This window comes from Babylonia areolata, chromosome 6, assembly GCF_041734735.1.
Source record: "Babylonia areolata isolate BAREFJ2019XMU chromosome 6, ASM4173473v1, whole genome shotgun sequence".
Lineage (NCBI taxonomy): Eukaryota > Metazoa > Mollusca > Gastropoda > Neogastropoda > Buccinidae > Babylonia > Babylonia areolata.
Window position 1 is genome coordinate 26,800,853 of NC_134881.1, and position 20,448 is coordinate 26,821,300.

General features: G+C 42.4%; 1 protein-coding gene across 1 annotated transcript in view; it reads left to right on the forward strand.

Moving 5' to 3' along the window:
• Positions 1-20,448, forward strand: part of LOC143282891 (uncharacterized) — a 56,722-nt gene that overhangs the window by 18,458 nt on the left and 17,816 nt on the right. Inside the window, exons 12-16 of the mRNA XM_076588769.1 lie at positions 993-1,098; positions 3,002-3,169; positions 6,284-6,393; positions 8,150-8,212; positions 20,329-20,412. Coding sequence (XP_076444884.1) covers positions 993-1,098; positions 3,002-3,169; positions 6,284-6,393; positions 8,150-8,212; positions 20,329-20,412 — 531 coding nt within the window. The remainder of the gene's footprint in view (positions 1-992; positions 1,099-3,001; positions 3,170-6,283; positions 6,394-8,149; positions 8,213-20,328; positions 20,413-20,448) is intronic.

The window sequence follows — 20,448 nt, forward strand, 5'->3', positions numbered from 1 at the left end:
CTAGTGCCACAAAAAAACAAAAACAAAAAAAAAACGAAAATAAGATCCATAATTTAGGGATAGTCACATTTATTCAACGTCATCCTGCTCACTGAATCCACCGAAATCTTCGTCTTTAGTGTCCGAGTTGAAGAGAACCAGCACAGCTTCCTCCACCATCTTGTCACTGACTTCAGCCTTGCTTTTACTTCATGACCATGAACGCAAAGTGGAGGTCACTGCTGGTTGGCCACTTGCACTGTCGTCTGCTAGGTCGATCATCTTTAATTTGAAGGCTGCATTATAGGCATTTCATCGTGTTTTCGGCATAATGAGGGTGTATGCTTGAGCAGAGTAGAACTGAATGCTGATCTGAAGGCTTTAATGTGTGGGAATTTGATTTATAAAACATGAACAGTTAGCACACTATCCTGAAGCTCATCCAAAAATTCATGGACAGAAATCATGATTTTGGTGAGTTGAAGGGCAGCTAAGAATAGACAAGAACGTGACACTCTCGGGATCATTTAAATCCTCAAATAAGCCACATCATTGTATAAGCCGCAGAGGTTGAAGCTGGGGTAAAAAGTCACGGCTTTTAGACCGAACTTTACAGTACATACATAGTGATGAGATAAACACGCTGGAATTCTGAGTCATGGTGAAGTCGGTTTCTCCAGACTTGCTGATTCGTAGCCTGTCATGATACAGTTTATCTTAATGATCATCTTTGTACACTGACAATTCAAAATCGAGAAGTTCCCTCTGATTTATTATAATGTTTCCATGTACTCTGCTACCTGCATGCCTTTGTACAGCTGTTAGTTCAAGCATCACATAACTAAAAGTGTTGTGATTCGTTCCTGTAACAAAGGATTTTGATTTATTTTAATGTTTCCATGTACTCTTCTACCTGCATGCCTTTGTACAGCTGTTCCTGTAACACTAAGGATAGTTCCACTTTGGTATAAAGTGAGGGTGGTGACGAATGTGCCTTCTTTCTCCTTTTCCAGGAAGATTCCACGACCAGGACCAGTCTTCGGAGCTCCAGTTTTCGTAGACCTAAGGAGGACAAAGATTCTGTTACAAACGGACTTCTGTCATCGAACGTTACATCTTGTGAGTTGTGTACGCTGTCAAAGATGTTTCGTTTCACACAGGTTACAGTGACTAAGTACTCAAGCCAGCTCTTATTTCGATTCCTGTCTCATCCAGAGTCCACCTACAAGCCCCTGATGATAAAGAAAAGAGATTGAGGTCTGTTATTTTGGGGAAGAAGGGGCTTGGGGGGAGAGGAGACTGGGGGGGGGGAGTTGGGGGGATGGGGGGGGGTAAAAAGAAAGAAGTGGCTAATGGGTGAGAGTGACATACCTTTGTGTAATCATACCAGTCATCTTCACTTATGGCATACCATCATTTTCAGAAGCTAGATATTCTTATTTTTCACTGTTTGAGGAGCAGTTTAGTCGGTTGACGTTTCTTTTTGGTTTGTTTGTTTTATTGGTGTGTTTTTTGTGTGCTATATTACAGAAAAAGCAGAAAAGTTTTGGCTGATGACTGTATCAGAAAATTGGTATGCATACTGCAGATAAACACTCAAAAAGGGTTTGGGTTCACTAGAATTAACGTTTTGTGCATTCAGTTCATGTCAGCAAAATGATTTCTTGCTCCTTGTCTACCATCTTGTCTCCATGTCAGTTTCTGTGTGGAGTGGTTGACAGGTGCTCACGTTCTTTGTTTTATGAAGTATAAAAGCCACGCACGCACAGACACAGACACACATACACTCTCTCTTTCTCTCAGTGCATTTAAAAAAACAACATGTTTTATGAATATTATTGAAACAGATATTATTCCATGTCTGACAGCATGCATACCACAGTATTGTTGAAACAGACATCATTTCATGTGTCTGATAGCATATGTATTATTGAAAACAGATCCATGTCTGTGACAGCATAGGTACCACAATATCATTGAAACAGATATTATTCCATGTGTCTGACAGCATGCATACCACAATATTACTGAAAGAGACATCATTTCTTGTGTCTGATAGCATATGTATTATTGAAAACAGATCCATGTCTGTGACAGCATATGTTCCACAATATCATTGAAACCGATATTATTCCATGCATCTGACAGCATGCGTACCACAATATTGTTGAAACAGACAACATTTCATGTGTCTGATAGCATATGTTGTTTTTTTTAAACAGATCCATGTGTGTGACAGCATATGCACCACAATATCATTGAAACCGATATTATTCCATGCATCTGACAGCATATGTACCACAATATTGTTGAAACAGACATCATTTCATGTGTCTGACTGCATGTGTATTTTTGGAAACAGGTCCACGTGTGTGACAGCATATGTAGCATGATATAATTGAAACAGATATTATTCCACGTGTATGACAGCATACATACCACAGTATTATTGAAGCAGATGTTGTTCCATGAGTCTGACAGTATGTGTACCAGGATATAATTGAAACATGTATTATTCCATGTGTTTAACATACATACATTGTTGAAATAAGGGCTTTTTTTTTTTGCTTTTTTTTAAATTTTTTACAGAGAAGGAATGAGAAGAATGATTTAATTTGTTTCCTGTATTCATGTTACTAAAATCATACACAAACTTGCCACACTATTTTGCTATCAACACACACATGAAAACACATGTAAACACAACACACACACGCATGCATGTACACCCAAGCGCATGCTGGCAAACAAACAGAGAGAGAGTGGCACACTAAACAATCCACACTGGAGCAAGACTTCCGTTCATCTGTGAGCACTGAGCAAAAATTAATAAAATGCAAAACAACTGTCTGTGGTTAAGATAACGCACAAACAATGAATTACACATGAGTGAGAGAGAGAAAAAGGTAAAAATCGTATCTTTTATTTGGCAATTAATAATAAAAAAGAAAGTATGAAAAGAAACAGATAGTGTACATATCACAATGTTATTGATACAAATATCATTCCATGTGTCTGACAGCGTACGTACCCCGTGATGAACGTAATGCGTACAGCTTCGCCAACATTGGCTCCTATAGCCCCAGTCTCACACGCACATTCTCCCAGCACCGCAGGGTACGGAAAGACCGGATCAGATCAGACCGTGACAGGACCACGGAAAGAATAAGAGTATCCACGGAGACCAAGAGTAAGCAAAATGACTGTTGTGATTCTTCCATTGTTTGAGTTTTTGTCTGTACACACACACACACACACACACACACGCACGCACCACACACACACACACACACACACACACACACACACACACACACACACACACACACACACACACACACACACACACACACACACACACACACACACACATACAATTTGTAAAGAATATTCTTCACAATGTAGGATTAGGTCATGTTTGGAATAATCAGTCGACATTTAGTAACAGCAGACTTAAATTTACATTACGCCAACAACTAAGAAATAGATATGTACAATTCTGGAAACAGAGAAAAACTGAATACAGTAGATTAGATTTCTACAACAAAATTAAAAGAAACGATTATCAAATTGAGAATTATCTAACTGATAAAATCGATCCTGCTCACAAACAAGCTCTTTGTCAACTCAGAATAAGCGCACATTATTTAAACATCGAACGAGGAAGATATGCAAACATTCCCAGAGAAGAGAGGTTATGTGCTATATGTGAAGTTGTTGAAGATGAATTGCATTTCTTAGATTCGTGTATCTTATTTCATAATTTGCGAAGCCATCTAATCACTACTATACAGCAGTATGATCATCAATCAAATGTGATCTCTAGAAAAATACAAAACAATATACTAAAACCAAGTGATTTATTCACCTGCGATGACTGTCAAAAAACACTTGCCAACTATGTATTTCAGTGCATGCGTATTAGATGACCGTTTATTTCTTTGTTCCCTTTGTTCTTTGTTGTGTCTATTAATCCTTCGGGATTTTATGACAATAAATGAAGTCAAGTCAAGTCAAGTCAAGTCAAGTCAAGTCACACACACACAAATGCACACAAGACTCACAGTAATACAATAAAAGAAATACCAATGTTTGAGTCTATAGACCTTTTTCAAAGATGAATAACGAAATGTGAAAAATGATGTATGAAGTATTACATGTCTTTATGTGACACACTGCTCTCTCTCTCTCTCTCTCTCTCTTTCTTCATGAGAAATTCTGGCGTCACCAAATGCAGAACAACTATCCCAACAGACTGAATGTATTTAATTAAAACTTGGTATGGTGCCTTGATGTCTCATCATCTTTTCTACTCTTTCCTGAGTGTGTGGAGTTTGTGCTGTGAGCCAGCAACAGACTAGGCATGAATAAACATACACTCAAAATCACTGAGAGAGAGAGAGAGAGAGAGAGAGAGTAGTATACATCACAAAAAGACATGTCAGACAGCTTTCGTCGTTGTGGTTGCACTTGGTGGAGGCATTTGTCATATTTGCCAACAAAAGGCATTACATAAAGTTTCCTATTACAGGAGGCACAGAGGCAGATCAGTTAGACGTTGGACATCTGATCTAGTCTTCACCAGCAGTCACAGTTTGAGACCTGGTTTAGGCATAGTGTTGTTTTCTTTGGAAGGGCACTTTACTCTGATTTTCATCACTCCACTCAGGCATGAATGTGTAACTCAATTTGATTGGGAAAGGTTAACTCATCCCGGACGACAGAACGCTATAGTGGTTTCAACAATTAAAATTTTGTCCACAATTTCCTCATGGGGTAGCATAAAAATTGCAGCTACACGGGGCATTGCGAACGTGTCAGGGGTCGAATGGAAAGTTTCTTCATGAGATTCCATAACAACACACTCCACAGCGAGCCAGTGAGTTCAGGACTCCACACGACAAGCTAATCTGCATGCATATTGAAAATGGCATCGCAGGCGATACAAGTGGAAATTTTTGGAGCAAACTAGATCACGACAGTGGCTTTTACCACTGCTGAAGTGATTGAAATGCTTCAAACTGAAGGTTTCGACATCAATGAGGATGATGAAGACATTGAATAAAGTATCTGTAGTGAAGAAAGCTACCATCAAGTAGGTACTGATAGTGATTCAGCATCTGAGAGCAGTGAAGATGGAGGGGGGTGGGCGTTCATACGACGTGAGGAGAGGGGTCAGTGGGTCATGTACAGTGAGTTTCATTCAGTTACTTTATGTTTTGTATTTTTTGTGATTTTTTTCCTAACCCTAACAAATGGGTCGTGTGTAGGGAAAAGCAAGGGGGAGAACTAGCCGTCCAGAGTGAGTTAAAATGGTTGAAGGAGAGGACTGGCCCCTGCCTTCCTATGCCAAGCCCTAGACACAGTGGATATGGATTTACTGCCTTCCTATGCCAAGCCCTAGACACCGTGGATATTGATTTACTGCCTTCCTATGCCAAGCCCTAGACACAGTGGATATGGATTTACTGTCTTCCTATGCCAAGCCCTAGACACAGTGGATATGGATTTACTGTCTTCCAATGCCAAGCCCTAGACACAGTGGATATGGATTTACTGTCTTCCTATGCGAAACCCTAGACACAGTGGATATGGATTTACTGCCTTCCTATGCCAAGCCCTAGACACAGTGGATACGGATTTACTGCCTTCCAATGCCAGGCCCTAGACATAGTGGATATGGATTTACTGCCTTCCTATGCCAAACCCTAGACACTTTGGATATGGATTTACTGCCTTCCTATGCCAAGCCCTAGACACAATGGATATGGATTTACTGCCTTCCTATGCCAAGCCCTAGACACAGTGGATATGGATTTACTGCCTTCCTATGCCAAGCCCTAGACACAGTGGATACGGATTTACTGCCTTCCTATGCCAAGCCCTAGACACATTGGATATGGATTTACTGCCTTCCTATGCCAAGCCCTAGATACAGTGGATATGGATTTACTGCCTTCCTATGCCAAGCCCTAGACACAGTGGATATGGATTTACTGCCCCAGTGGTTGTAAAATGTGACAGGATCTTAAACCTTTTAACCTATTTAATCTACTACAGAATGGGACATCACCATCAAAGGAAACTAAAAACCTCTGAAATGTCTGGATAGAAATTAAGATTTGTGCAACATGTCTGATATTACATATTTAGAATATAACGGAAAGCTTTTATACATTTTTGATAGTTTGGTCTGGAATGTCACATTTGGAATGATCAGTCTATCGTTCTCTCTGTGTGTGTGTGTGTGCGTGTGTGTGTGTGTGTGTGTGTGTGTGTGTGTATATGTGTGTGTGTGTCACAGCTTCCAGTTCAGAACCAGTGGACAGCACAGACTCTGCTGCTTACACCACAAGCAGATGGAGAAGTGACATCGACAGACCACTCCCAGACATAAAAGTGGACCATGTGACTGTAAGTGCTTCAACAAGTGCAAAGATCTGTATCACAGTGTCACAGGATGTGATGTTTCAAAAGGTCATGAGTGATTTTGACAGATGTGTTTTCAAAAGTTAGTCCCTGTGTGTAGCATGCATTTAGGGCACAAAAACAAGTCAACAAAGGGTTGTCCTTGGCAGAATTCTGTTGAAATATTTAACTTTGATAGGAAAACAAATACACTTAGAGGCAAAAAATAAAAAGAAAAAAAAAATAAATAAAAAGGATAAAAAGGGTGGTGCTGCACTGTAGCAATGCACTCTTCCTTAGGAGAGCAGCCTGAATTTCACACAGGGAAATCTGTTGTGACAAAATATAATACAGTGCAACACAACATAATAGCTGAATAGTTAAAGCGTTGAACCTTCAATCTGAGGGTCCCGGGTTCAAATCTCGGTGGCGCCTGGTGGGTAGAGGGTGGAGATTTTTCTGATCTCACAGGTCAACGCATGTGCAGACCTGCCAGTGCCTGAACCCCCTTCGTGTGTATATGTACGCAGAAGATCAAATACGCACGCTAAAGATCCTGCAATCCATATCAGCGTTCGGTGGGTTATGGAAACAAGAGCATACCCAGCTTGTGCACCCCCAAAAACGGAGTGTGGCTGCTTACATGGTGGGGTAGATAAACAAAATGGTCATACACAGAAAATGTTACATGTCTGTCTGAGTGTATACGTGTGTGTGTGCCTGAAATCTGATTGAATGACACAGGAAATGAATGATGAGCGCCCAGTGGCAGCCGTCAGACAGCTCTCCCCAGGTAGGCAGCCTGTTGTGTAAATGACCCCCTGTTTGTAAAGCGCTTAGAGCTTGGTCTCCGACCTAGGATAGGCACTATATAAGTATCCATATCAGTCAATCAAGGAAAGTACAGAACAGTACAGTACAGTACAGTACAGTACAGTACAACACAATACAATGAATACAAAGCAATGCAATACAATATAAATCAATACGGTACAATACAGTACATTTCAATACAATACAAGGAATACAGTACAAAGAATACAATGCAATACATTACAATACATTACAATTCAATCACCCATAAAGCCTCTGGCCCTTAGGGTGTGCAGCCAGCTCAGCAGTACTTCCCTGATGGGTGGGCTCTCAGGTTTTCTGAAAGGCTCCACCAGCCAGGTAAGGGCACTGAGAACTGCCCAACCCCGGATAACTCCACAGTTAGAGACCTCGAGGTACCCATTCACATTAGGGTGAAGTGAGGAAAGTTGGAATAAATTGCCTTTCCCCAGGACGCAACACGATGTTGAAATGGGGCCTTTGACACTGGATCAGAAATCCAACACTTAACTGATTCTGCCGTGGTGTTTTCTCTGTGAGTTGTGGTCTTAACAGCAGCTTGTACAAACATTGTGGCTGTGGTGTTTTCAGGCATGCAGACCATGGACTGTGAAATGATTCCTGCCAACAGTTCTCCCTGACATATCATTACACATTACTGGAGGATTTTTCATGAACATTTTTTTTTCATTTAATTCAGAAGTTGCACTTTGTGCACTCACTCTTTCATTGTCTCTGTATATGTATCTATCTGTCTATCTCTGTCTCTGTCTGTCTGTCTCTCTCTCACACACACAACACACACACACACACACACACACACACACACACACATCTCTGAATACTTAACTTTCAGAGGGGCAAAGGAGATCAAAAACTAAAATAAGTCTTGTATGTCTTCTCAGTCCTGTGTACATTGTCTTTGCAGGAAGATTTGGGTAAAGATGAGGAGTGCCAGTCAGAAGATAGACGGAACAACGAAATCTTAGAGGTACAGTGTACACTTTTTGCATGAGTGTGTGTGTGTGTTTGTGTTGTGTGGCATGTGGTGTGGTGTTGTGTTGTGTGGTGTGTGTGTGTGTGTGTACATTGTGTGTCTGTGTGTGTGTTTGTGTGTTGTGTATGCACATAAAAAATGTTAAGGACTACTTCATGAAAGCAGGCCTGCTTTCATAAAATGTTAAAAAAAATTTATAGATGATTTAAACCATGCAGGTTGCATTCTGGTCTTTCACTGGCCTCTTATTGAATACACAAAGGCTGTTTCAGGCACATGTGGACCTTCAACAGTTGGAAAATGCATTTGAAAAATCAGCGTTTCAGGCAAACAATGACATTTATTCAAAGTTCTATAAACCTTTATGGTGGTTTTTCACATGCGCGCGCACATACACACACACACACACTCTCTCTCTCTCTCTCTCTGTGCACTTGGTGACACTACACATACACACAACACAGAGACAAATACGCACACACACACACACACACACACACACACACAATGCAACTGATCCAGAAAGTGACTGCATTGCAGCCATGGAATATCTCCTCACTGAAATTCTGCCGTGACTTTACAGTGTGGCTGGCAGCATTTGCTCCTGCCTGAGCCTGTGTCTCTGTCTGTATGGCTGGCTGAGCTTTCTCACTGTGCCTCCCTATCTGTTGGTCACAGTCTATTTGTCTGTATGTCTGTCTCAACTTTCTTACTGAGCCTCCCTATCTGTTGGTCACAGTCTGTTTGTCTGTCTCTGAGCTTTCTCACTGTGCCTCCCTATCTGTTGGTCACAGTCTGTTTGTCTCTGTCTGTATGTCTGTCTCAGCTTTCTTACTGAGCCTCCCTATCTATTGGTCACAGTCTGTTTGTCTCTGTATGTCTGCCTGAGCTTTCTCACTGTGCCTCCCTATCTGATGGTCGCAGTCTGTTTGCCTCTCTGTCTGTCTGTCTCACCATTCTTACTGAGCCTCCCTATCTGTTGGTCACAGTCTGTTTGTATGTCTCGGTCTGTCTGTCTGCTTTAGCATTATCATTGTTCCTCCCTATCTGTTGATCAGTCTGTTTGCCTGTCTCTGTCTGAACTTTCTCATTGTACCTCCCTATCGGTTGGTCACAGTCTGTCTGTCTCTGTCTGTCTGTCTGAACTTTCTTACTGAGCCTCCCTGTCTGTTGGTCACAGTCTGTTTGTCTGTCTCTGTCTGTCTGTCTGAACTTTCTCAGTGTGCCTCCCTATCTGTTGGTCACAGTCTGTTTGTCTCTGTCTGTCTGAACTTTCTCAGTGTGCCTCCCTATCAGTTGGTCACAGTCTGTTTGTCTGTCTCTGTCTGTCTGTCTGAACTTTCTCAGTGTGCCTCCCTATCTGTTGGTCACAGTCTGTCTCTCTCTGTCTGAGCTTTCTCACTGTGCCTCCCTATCTGTTGGTCACAGTCTGTTTGTCTGTCTCTGTCTGTGTCTGTCTGAACTTTCTCAGTGTGCCTCCCTATCTGTTGGTCACAGTCTGTTTGTCTGTCTCTGTCTGTCTGAACTTTCTCAGTGTGCCTCCCTATCTGTTGGTCACAGTCTGTTTGTCTCTGTCTGTCTGAACTTTCTCACTGTGCCTCCCTGTCTGTTGGTCGCAGTCTGTTTGCCTCTCTGTCTGTCTCACCATTCTTACTGACCCTCCCTATCTGTTGGTCACAGTCTGTTTGTATGTCTCTGTCTGTCTGACCATTCTTACTGACCCTCCCTATCTGTTGGTCACAGTCTGTTTGTATGTCTCTGTCTGTCTGTCTGTCTGCCTTAGCATTATCATTGTTCCTCCCTATCTGTTGATCAGTCTGTTTGCCTGTCTCTGTCTGAAATTTCTCATTGTACCTCCCTATCAGTTGGTCACAGTCTGTCTGTCTCTGTCTGTCTGAACTTTCTCAATGTGCCTCCCTATCTGTTGGTCACAGTCTGTTTGTCTCTGTCTGTCTGAACTTTCTCACTGTGCCTCCCTGTCTGTTGGTCACAGTCTGTTTGTCTCTGTCTGATTCTGAACTTTATCACAGTGCCTCCCTATCTGTTTGTCCGTCTGTCTTAGCTTTAACATTGTTCTTCCATATCTGTTTATCACAGTCTGTTTGCCTGTCTCTGTCTGTCTGTCAGTAGAGGGGAGAAAAAGAAGGAGATATAATCGCATGAGCATGAAGGTCAACTAATGCTGATATGAATATGCCTTTTTGTATTACATTCATGTTCCCCCTCAGAGTATTCTTCGTATGCATGTTCACACACACACACACACACACACACACACACACACACACACACACACACACACACATACACCACACGCACACACACACGCACACACACACACACGCGCACGCGCGCGCGCGCCCCCCCCCCCCCCCCCACACACACACACACACACACACTTACACACATACACCACACACACACACACACACACACACACACACACACACACACACACACACATGCATAATCAATCTGGAACAGCACTGTCAAAAGAAAAAAACCCAAAAAACCAAACAGCTTTGCCATAAAAACACACAAGCTTGTAGACAGGCAGTGTGAATTTGTTCCTGACTTCTCCATACTACTTCCCACAGAAAGAGCACAACGTTAAATTACCCGTGAAAGTCAGAGATGTATGCGGTCCAAAACAAAACAAAGTATTTGGGGGAGGTTCTTTACTCCACACACACACACACACACACACACACACACACACACACACACACACAGAGAAAAATTCAGAAACTACCCCAAAAAGTTTGAGTTTGAATGAAATAAAGAAAAAAAAAGACAGTGGGAAAAAATAGGATCAAGGCCCAATAAAAGATGATTAAAAAGTGAAAAAAAAGGTGAAAAAAAAAAGAAGGAAAAAGCCTCACATAAAAAAAAAGGAAAAGTTTTATCCCTCTGTACTCCATGGAGGAGTGTGCTATGGAAATGTTTCATTGTTATTATTATTATTATTATTATTATTATTTTGTTACTGTTTTATCATTATCATCATAATCATCCTGACTACATGAACATCCCCAGCTAAACTCTTACAGTTTTACCCAACCTGAGAGCACAACCGGTGGTGATTAGGCTTGGAGAAAGAAAGAAAAAAAATCACAACTGCAGCATGTATCAGTATCCCTGGCACTGGCAGCTTCTGATGCATCTCTGACCTTTCTGTACTTGCTGTGTATGTAGAAGTGAGAAACTGTCTTCCTGTTCCTCCTCCTCCTTCTCTTCCTCACCCTCCTTCCCATTCCCGTTCTCCTTCTCCTTCTCCTCTTCTCACCACTCTTTTCTCTTCCTTCTCTTCCTCATCTTCCTTACCACTTTTCACCTTCCTTCTCCTTACCATCCTCCTCCTCTTCCTCCTTCTTTTCCCCTTCCAGCTTCTCGTCCTCCTCCTCCCTCCTTTTCCTCCCTCCTCCTCCTTATCTTTTCCCCTTCCTCCTCCTCCTTATCTTTTCCCCTTCCTCCTCCTCCTCTTCCCCCTCCTCTTCTCCTTCTCTTCCCCATCCTCCTCCTCTTCTTCTCTTCCCCTTCCTCCTCCTCCCTCCTCCTCTTCTCCTTCTCTTCCCCTTCCACCTCCTCTTTTTCCTTTCCCCTTCCTCCTCCTCCTCCTCCTCCCTCCTCCTCCTCCCTCCTCCTCCTCCCTCCTCTTCTCCTCCTCCCTCCTCCTCTTCTCCCTCTCTTCCTGTTCCTCCTCCTCCTCCCTCCTCCTCTTCTCCATCTCTCCCCCTTCCTTCTCCTCCTCTTTCACCTCCTCTTCCCCTTTCTCCTCCTCCTTCTCTTCACCTTCCTCCTCCTTCCTCACCTATCTTTCACTTCTTCCTCCTATTCTTCTTCTTCCTTCTCCTCCTCTTCTTCTCTTCCCCTTCCTCCTCCCTCCTCCTCTTCTCCTTCTCTTCCCCTTCCACCTCCTCTTTTTCCTTTCCCCTTCCTCCTCCTCCTCTTCCTCCTCCCTCCTCCTCCTCCTCCTCCCTCCTCTTCTCCTCCTCCCTCCTCCTCTTCTCCCTCTCTTCCTGTTCCTCCTCCTCCTCCCTCCTCCTCTTCTCCATCTCTCCCCCTTCCTTCTCCTCCTCTTTCACCTCCTCTTCCTCCTCTTCCCCTTTCTCCTCCTCCTTCTCTTCACCTTCCTCCTCCTTCCTCACCTATCTTTCACTTCTTCCTCCTATTCTTCTTCTTCCTTCTCCTCTTCTTCCTAATCTACCTCCTCCTCCTCCTCTTCCACTTTCTCTGCCTCCACTACCGCTTCCTCCTCTCCTTCCTCTTTCTCCTCCTCCTCCTCCTTCCACACCCATCTTCTTCTTCCTCCTCTTTCTCCTCCTCTTCCTCCTCTCCACCTCCTTTTCCGCCTCCTCTCCCCCTCCTCTTCCCCTTCCTCTCCACTTCCTCTCTTCCTCAGTCATCTTCCCCTTCCTTCTTCTCCTCCTCACCCATCTTTCCCTTCCTCCTCCTCTTCCCCCTTCTCCTCCTTCCTCACCCATCCTCCCCTTCTTCCTTCTCTTCCCCCTCTTCCCCTTCTCTTCCTCATCCTCTTCATCCTCTTCCCCTTCCTCATCATCATCCTCTTCCTCAGCCATCTTCCCCTTCCTCTCATCATCATCCTTTTCCTCAGCTATCTTCCTCTTCCTCATCATAATCCTCTTCCTCAACCATCCTCCCCTTCCTCCTTCTCTTCCTTTTTCTCTTCCTCCTGTTTCCTCACCTCTCTTCCCCTTCCGCCACTTCCTTATCCTCCCCCAACTTTTCCTTTCCCCCTTCCTCATTACCTGTTACCTGTATGTTTGGCTGCCTTTTTTTGCTTTTTTTTCTTCCTCCCCACTCTCCCCCTCCCCACCCTCTTTTCTGCTCTGCTGTGGATGCTGGCTGGCTGACTGACTGGCTGTCTGGCATCGCCCTAAATACCTGAAGAGTGTCTGTGCTATCCACCTAACCCACCAATACCTGACATCCTACCTACCTACCTACCTGTCTGCTACACGGCAGACAGACAGGCAGGCAGCACCCCGCACAACAGACCCTAAGCTGCACCTGCTCTGTTGTTGCATGTAGCCTGTCAGTTTTCAGCCCAGAAATAAACTGCTGGAATTTATCTATCTTCCCCTCCCCCCCCCCCTCCACACACACCCCCATGCTTTGTTTTCTCTCCCTAGGGGTTGAGGAGGATGGGGGTAGTAGGGTATAAAACTGAGGTGTGTCATTGGGTAAAGGGGGTGGGGGAGGGGGAGGGTTGTGGAAGAAGAGGGTGGATTCCAGGTTCTGACCTCACTTTGTGTGTGTGTGTGTGTGTGTGGTGGAGGGCAGTTAGATAATGACACACCAGGCCCCCTCTTTTTCTTTTTTCTTTTTTTCTTTACTCTGCAATTTCCAGTCGATCCAACAACAACAAAAGAAAAGAGAAATTGAAAACAAAACAGAGAAAAAAATATTTAGAAAAAAAACCTCTTTCAAATTGACACAGTAATTCTCACTTGTAATCAGTAGTGGTGGTGGTGGTGGTGGGAGGGGGGGGGGGACAACAACAAAAACAAACAATTAAAGAACAGAAAGTTAAAACAATTTTGAGCACAAAAAGGATGTCCTAAGATAACAAAGAAGTAATTCAGGACAAGGAAACAACAACAAAAAAACAAACACAAAAGCAATGAATATTTAGATGAATAAATAAGTAAATAAATAAATAAATAAAATAAACACTCATTAGGGGACCAGTTTCCTTCACACAAGGAAGAAGGGGGATGGGAAGACAGGAGATGGGGTGAGGGGGGGGGGGGGGGGGGCGTGGGACTTCAGTCCCATAGCACCCAGGTTCTTTATAATTAGTCTTCCTTGTCTTGCCTCCCCTCCCCTCCTACCTTCCCTCCCTCCCAGCCCTTTATTGCCATAGCAACAAACTGTGCTGGAATTCTGGAATCTTGTCTCTCCTCCTACTTCCTTCTTCTTCCCCCCCCCCTGCACACTGCCTCATCCCTCCTCCCCCCTCTCCTCCCTCTGCATCCCTTCCTTCCCTATCACTGACAGGGAGTCTTGTGGCACACAGGCACTTGAGGAAGGTATTATACCTTTCGGTTGGGTGTGTGTGTGTGTGAATGTGTGTGTGTGTGTGTGTGTGTGATTTCTGCAATTTGTGCAGATAATTTCAGAATATGCTGATACAATATTGTGGTGTATGACATACATATCTTTACTCCCTCAGAACTCTCATCACCTCTCCCTGCCTCCTTCCCTTACGCCCCTACCCCCATCCCCTCCCCCCTCCACCCTTCCCCATCACCTTTCATTGCACAACCTCCATTGCCGATAGGAATAAAATTCTCAAGATTCACTTAACATTCAGATACTCATAATATCAAGGGTGCATAATCATTTACATTAAACACTCCCAACTCCCACCCCAACTGCTTGCACAGAGGCACACAGTTACTCCCCCACACAATCAATACATTGCTGCTCTAGTAAGAATTAAGCATGGTAAAAAGATTGTGGGATAGATAGATAAACAAATAGATAGTAAATGAATAACTGCACGAATTGATAAAGAAACAGTCATGATGAATAATATAAAAATATAAACACTTAAAAAAATAAGTGAATGAATAAATGAATGAATTAATATGATTGAATCAAAGAGTAGATAAATAAATCTTTAAATGTCTGATCATATAGCAACCTTACAGCTTTTAAACAACCTGTGCCTTGTAGAAATAACACACACAAAACAAGAACAACACCAACAAAAACAAAAACAAAAAAAGAAAACAAAACAAAAAAAGAAAGGAAAATGCTCATCATTGCATGTGCCTATGAGAATGACTTGTAAACAGCTTTTTGAAGGTTGTGGCTTTGAATCCAGGTGATACCTCAGCAACTCCCTCTCAAGAACTGGGATGGACTGATTCAGAGGACCAGTTTAAACATTTCGCTTGTGTAGGTTTGTGCTTGTTTCGATTCAGAAGGGATGATGGGTGGTTTTTGTGCACTGTATCTACCTTGATGCTGGAGGCAGGGAGACAGACATGATGCTTCAGTGAGGGACAGCACATGTGTAATTCTTTGGGTGGTACCTACCACAGCTGATCTCCTTCCAGGCACTCACACACCTGGAGTTGGCATGCTCAGTCGCTTACACCTGGAAGTTGTGTGCAGGATCTGTGGTCAAACTGTGTCGGTTGTGGCTCCAGCTTTTTTTTTTTTTTTTTAGCTGTGTATGTGTGTGTGTGTCTGTGTGAATGTGAACATGGGTTGTAGATATATGAAAGCTGTTAAGTGAAATAGACATCTGTTTCCATCAGTGTAGCCATGTGATTTTTTTTAACTCTGTGTGTTTGTGTGTGTGTGTGTGTGTTAAAGGCTTGCAAAACTGCTCATATAAGGGTTTGATTTCTTGTATATTTAGAGAAGAAATCGGTTTCATAATCATTGTTGAGGTGTTTATTTGAATGGTATCCATGGGAGGATAACTTTACTGTGATGATAAATGCAAGTGAAATTGTCATGCATTACCAAAATGTGAGGTCTTGTCGACATGAGCAGAGGCTATAGCTGTGTTTTCTTTTTTTTTTCTTTTAAAAATTTTTTCTGCCTTTAATCATTCAAACAAAAATATGAAAATGATCATGTGACAAAAGGAAGCTAGTCTGTACATGTTTAAAAGCATAATGTGTTTAATTATACATAAATGGCATTTAAACAAAGTACAAACATACATGTGCAATCATGCACGAATGAATGCAGGCATACATGCACACTTTCACTCATGCATGCACACTTGTGAACACACAGAGAAACACACAAACACACACTTTCTCTCTCTCTCTCTCTCTCTCTCTCTCTCTCTCTCTCTCTCTCTCTCTCTCTCTCTCTCTCTCTCTCTCTCTCTCTCTCTCTCTCTCATGGACAAACACACACACACACACACACACACACACACACACAAACACTGTCTGTCAGTGGATAGTTTTTCCCATGCCAATGATCTCAAAACAGAACATTATTTAGAAGTGCTTTAAAAGTTAGTTTCCAGAAAGCGTTTCCGTTGAAACATTCCTGTACCAGCATTGCAAAAAAAAAAAAAAAAAAAAAAAAAATATATATATATATATATATATATATTTTGGGGAAAAAAGTAAGAGAGAGAGGAAAAAAAAAGGAATGTTCTTAATTACACTTGACATGTAGTTGTTACTTTGATGATGATGGAAGATTGTTATGAAAGTTTGTCCAACTCCACATCACCACCTACATATACAATCTGTTCAGATATCATCACACCTAAAGTACAGGTCTAGGTATTTCAGGAATCCCACCATCATTTTCTTTTCCCCTACACATGGTAATCATTAAGAGGAGAGAGAGAGAGAGGGGGAGGGCCAATGGAAGGAGGAAGCAGAGAATGATGAGCATTTGTGAACTCTCTTCCTCCCCTCCCCCTAACCATTTAGAGGTTGTGTGGGTTGAGGAGGTGTTGGTTTTTCGGGGGTGGGCAGGAAGGTATTGTTTTGGTTTGGGCTACATTGCTGTGGTGAGGAGCTAGGTGACAAAATGGTTAAAATGCTTATATGCCAATACAGTGTCCGTGAAGGTCTGGGCTTGAATCCTACTCTCAGCCTTTCTCCCAAGTTTGACTGGAAAATCAAACTGAACATCTGATCTAGTCATCTGGATGAGGTGATAAACCAGGGTCTCGTGTACAGCATGCACTTGGCTCACTGAAGAGGAACCCATTATAACAAAAGTGTTGTCCTCTGGCAAAATTCTGTAAAAGAAATCCACTCTGATAAATACACAAAATAGAAATATGCATGCACTCACGGCCTGCATGGTGCATTTGGTTGTGCTGTTGTCAGGCATCGGCCCAGCAGATGAGGTGTAGTGTATACAGATTTGTCAGAATGCAGTGATACCTTGAGAAATTGAAACAGTGGCGATTGATTTTGGAATATACTTGAGATTTAAAAGAAAAATCTAATCACGGTAAGAGATTGTTGCATGCAGTCAAGATAAATTCACAAAACTTTGACATAAGTGCCTAAATCAGGGTTAATCTCACAACTATGACATTAGAAATATCCAAGTCAGGTTTTTTGGGTGTTTTTTTTGCACAACTATAAAATTAAAAGTGTCTATTATACCACTATAACATTAGAAGTATTTAAAATCAGAAACCAGACCTTCAAATGAGAAGTAAGGTGTGCAACACATGTGTTTTAAAGTTTTGAGTGGTAGTCCCCCATGGTTTTAGGCAGTTGATCAGACCCTAAGTCCCGGTTGTTACGGTGGATTAGTCAGTGTGTTCCGGCACATGCATCAGCTTTAGTGCAGGAACAAGAATTGAAGTAGTCAATTCAAACCCAACACAGGCAAGGGAAAAGGAAAGAAAGAAAAGAAAAGAAAAGGGGTGAAAACAGTAAAATAAACAAAGTATTGATTAGAAAAGACCATTTTCTTGTGTGAATGACAGTACACTTTTTTTTGCTGTGCTCCCCTCCCACACCCCCCACACCCGCCCCTCTCTCTCTCTCTCTCACACACACACACACACACACACACCAAAAGAAACCTAGCAAACAACCAAATGAACAACAACAGCAAAATGTAGTGGTGTGGTGAGGATGAAGTAAGTCATGGTGTGGGACTTCAACAATCAATGATTCACTCTTCAGTGTGTACAAAGCTGTTTTCGGAACAAAGGAGACCACAAAAGTGCAGAAGCTTGTGAAAAGAGGAAAACAACTAGCAACCCAGTTTGATAGGTAGTCATGGTGTGGGACTTCCAACAAGTCATGATTCATCCGTCAGTGTGTACAGAGCTACTTTCGTTACAAAGGAGACCTCAGATGTGCTGAAGCTTGTGGAGAGAGGGAAAAAAATTGACAACATAACTCAAATGACTCAAGTTGTGAAGTAAGTCATGGTGTGGGACTGCAACGATCCATGATTCACCCATCAGTCTGTACAGAGCTGTTTCAGTAACAAAAGGTGACCACAAAAAGGCTGAAGATTGTTGGGGAGAGAGAGGAGGAAAACAACCATCCAGCCAACCACAAAACTGAAAAGTGACCCGAATCGTGTGAGGAGGGAGTCATGTCTTACGGGTCCGGTCGCTACGGTGGCTTGCCAGGGCTGAGCGGCCTCTCAGGCTACTCAGGGAGCAGTGGACTGTATAGTAGTAGCATCCCTTACAGCTCGTACGGATCAGTAGGATCCTCATATTCAGGATCCTCCCCCTATGGATCTAGCGGGCTTGGCTCAACCTATGGATCTGGGTCGGTGTATGGCTCAGGTAGTGGGTCGGTGTACGGTTTAGGAAGTGGTTCCGTGTACGGATCAGGCAGCCTTCATGGCTCGGGGTATGTGTCCAGTGGACTGGGGTCCAGTCATGGGCTGGGCAGCAGCGGGCATGTGCCGACCGGCAGTTCCTACCACTCGGGTGGTCTGGGGTCCAGCGGTTACAGCTCTGGGGGTGTGGGGATCGGGTCTCGCTCCAGTTCCACAAGCTCGCTTCCAACTTCGACCTACTATTCCGGGCTGTCTTCCTTAGGGGTGGGTTTCGTTTCTTGCTGGGGAGGGGTGTCGGAGTGGTGTTTGTGCTGTTTTTGGAGGTGGTGGTGGTGGTTGTGTGTGTGTGTGTGTGTGTGTGTGTGTGTGTGAATGGCTGTATTAATGAAAGTGTTTGTCTGTTTCACTCATCTGACTGCTTCAGCAGCTAGTCTTTGATGTGCCAGTAAAACTACTGTGATGTCTAAACAAAGACTGATTATCCTTTATTATTATTTTTTTTTTTTATCCAGGTACAAAAGTTGATAGGATTCTGGGTAATGAAAACAAAATGCCAGTACATTGACATAGCACACATTATCAGTTTATTTATAAACCTTTGGCTTAAGACTGAAGTAAAAGGGTGAAAAATAAACCCCATAATAATATAATTTAGGCGGATAAATCCATTCCCATTGGCAGTGCTGTGGGATCTACAACATTTGTTTATGGTCAGAAAATGAATGGAAATATACGACCAGTGTGCAGTTTCATTGAATCGTGGACTTGTGTGGAAATGAAAAGACAAGTATCAAAACAGGCACACAAAATGAATGTCTTTTTCTTATGAAAATAGTTCTGTCTGTTTCTGAGGAACCACAATTACCCTCAAAAGCTTCTTGAGAATGATGATGATAATAATAATGATGATGAAGATAACAATAATAATAATAATGATAATGATGATGTAATATTTGATAATGATTTACTTTATTCCAGGCATCTCAGTGTAAAACATGCTCATTTTCACTGTGCAATGTAAAAACCAATCTTTAAAACATGCGTTTAAACGTTAAACAGACAACTCATAACCATAACCATGCACACACATCCAACTGAACATTCAAACACCATTTCTTATGATACACACACAAAAGGACATCACACACACACCACATTGCTTTTCATACATATCATTGTAAAACATGCACAGCTGTAAATTCTGATGCAGTGAATATCTGTGTGTGTGTGTGTGTGTGTGTGCGTGTGTGTGTGTGTGTGTGTGTGTGTGTGAATAACAACATGGATACACATTTACATGCCCATGCACAAATGTCTGATCAGCACTAGTATATATATCCAACTGTGCAAACTTTACGACAAATGGTGTTTACATTTGCATAAACTTTTTTTTTTCAAAGCAAGAAAACATGCAGCAGAAGTTGATATGACAAATAAACTTGCAAGCCTTCATGCCCACTCATATATATACACATGATACATATGATATGCATTCACACATGTGTGCACAAATGCTTGTCCACATATCACACACACACACACACACACACACACACACACACACACACAAACTGATTTTTGGCTGTCAATGAAATTCCTAAAGCAGCTGCTATTCCAGTGGCTTAGTTTTTGTTTGTTTTACTTATTTATTTTTGTAATCTTGCTAATCCCACATTCAAAGTTTGGCTAACTAAACTGCACTGCAAAAACTTGCCATTCTGTCTCTGACCCCACAAAAGTATCATTTCATTTCCCATTTCTTTGGGAAAAATGGTGAAGCAGCTATTCATTATTTATTTATTTATCTTTCTTTTCTTTTTTTTTTCTTTCAGACTTCAAGACCTTCTCGAGGTTCCTCATCGGATTCTCCATATTCTGAATATTCACGTTCCACAAGCAGTCTTGACTACAAAAAGGTGAATATCTGTCGACCTATCTATCTGTCTATCTAT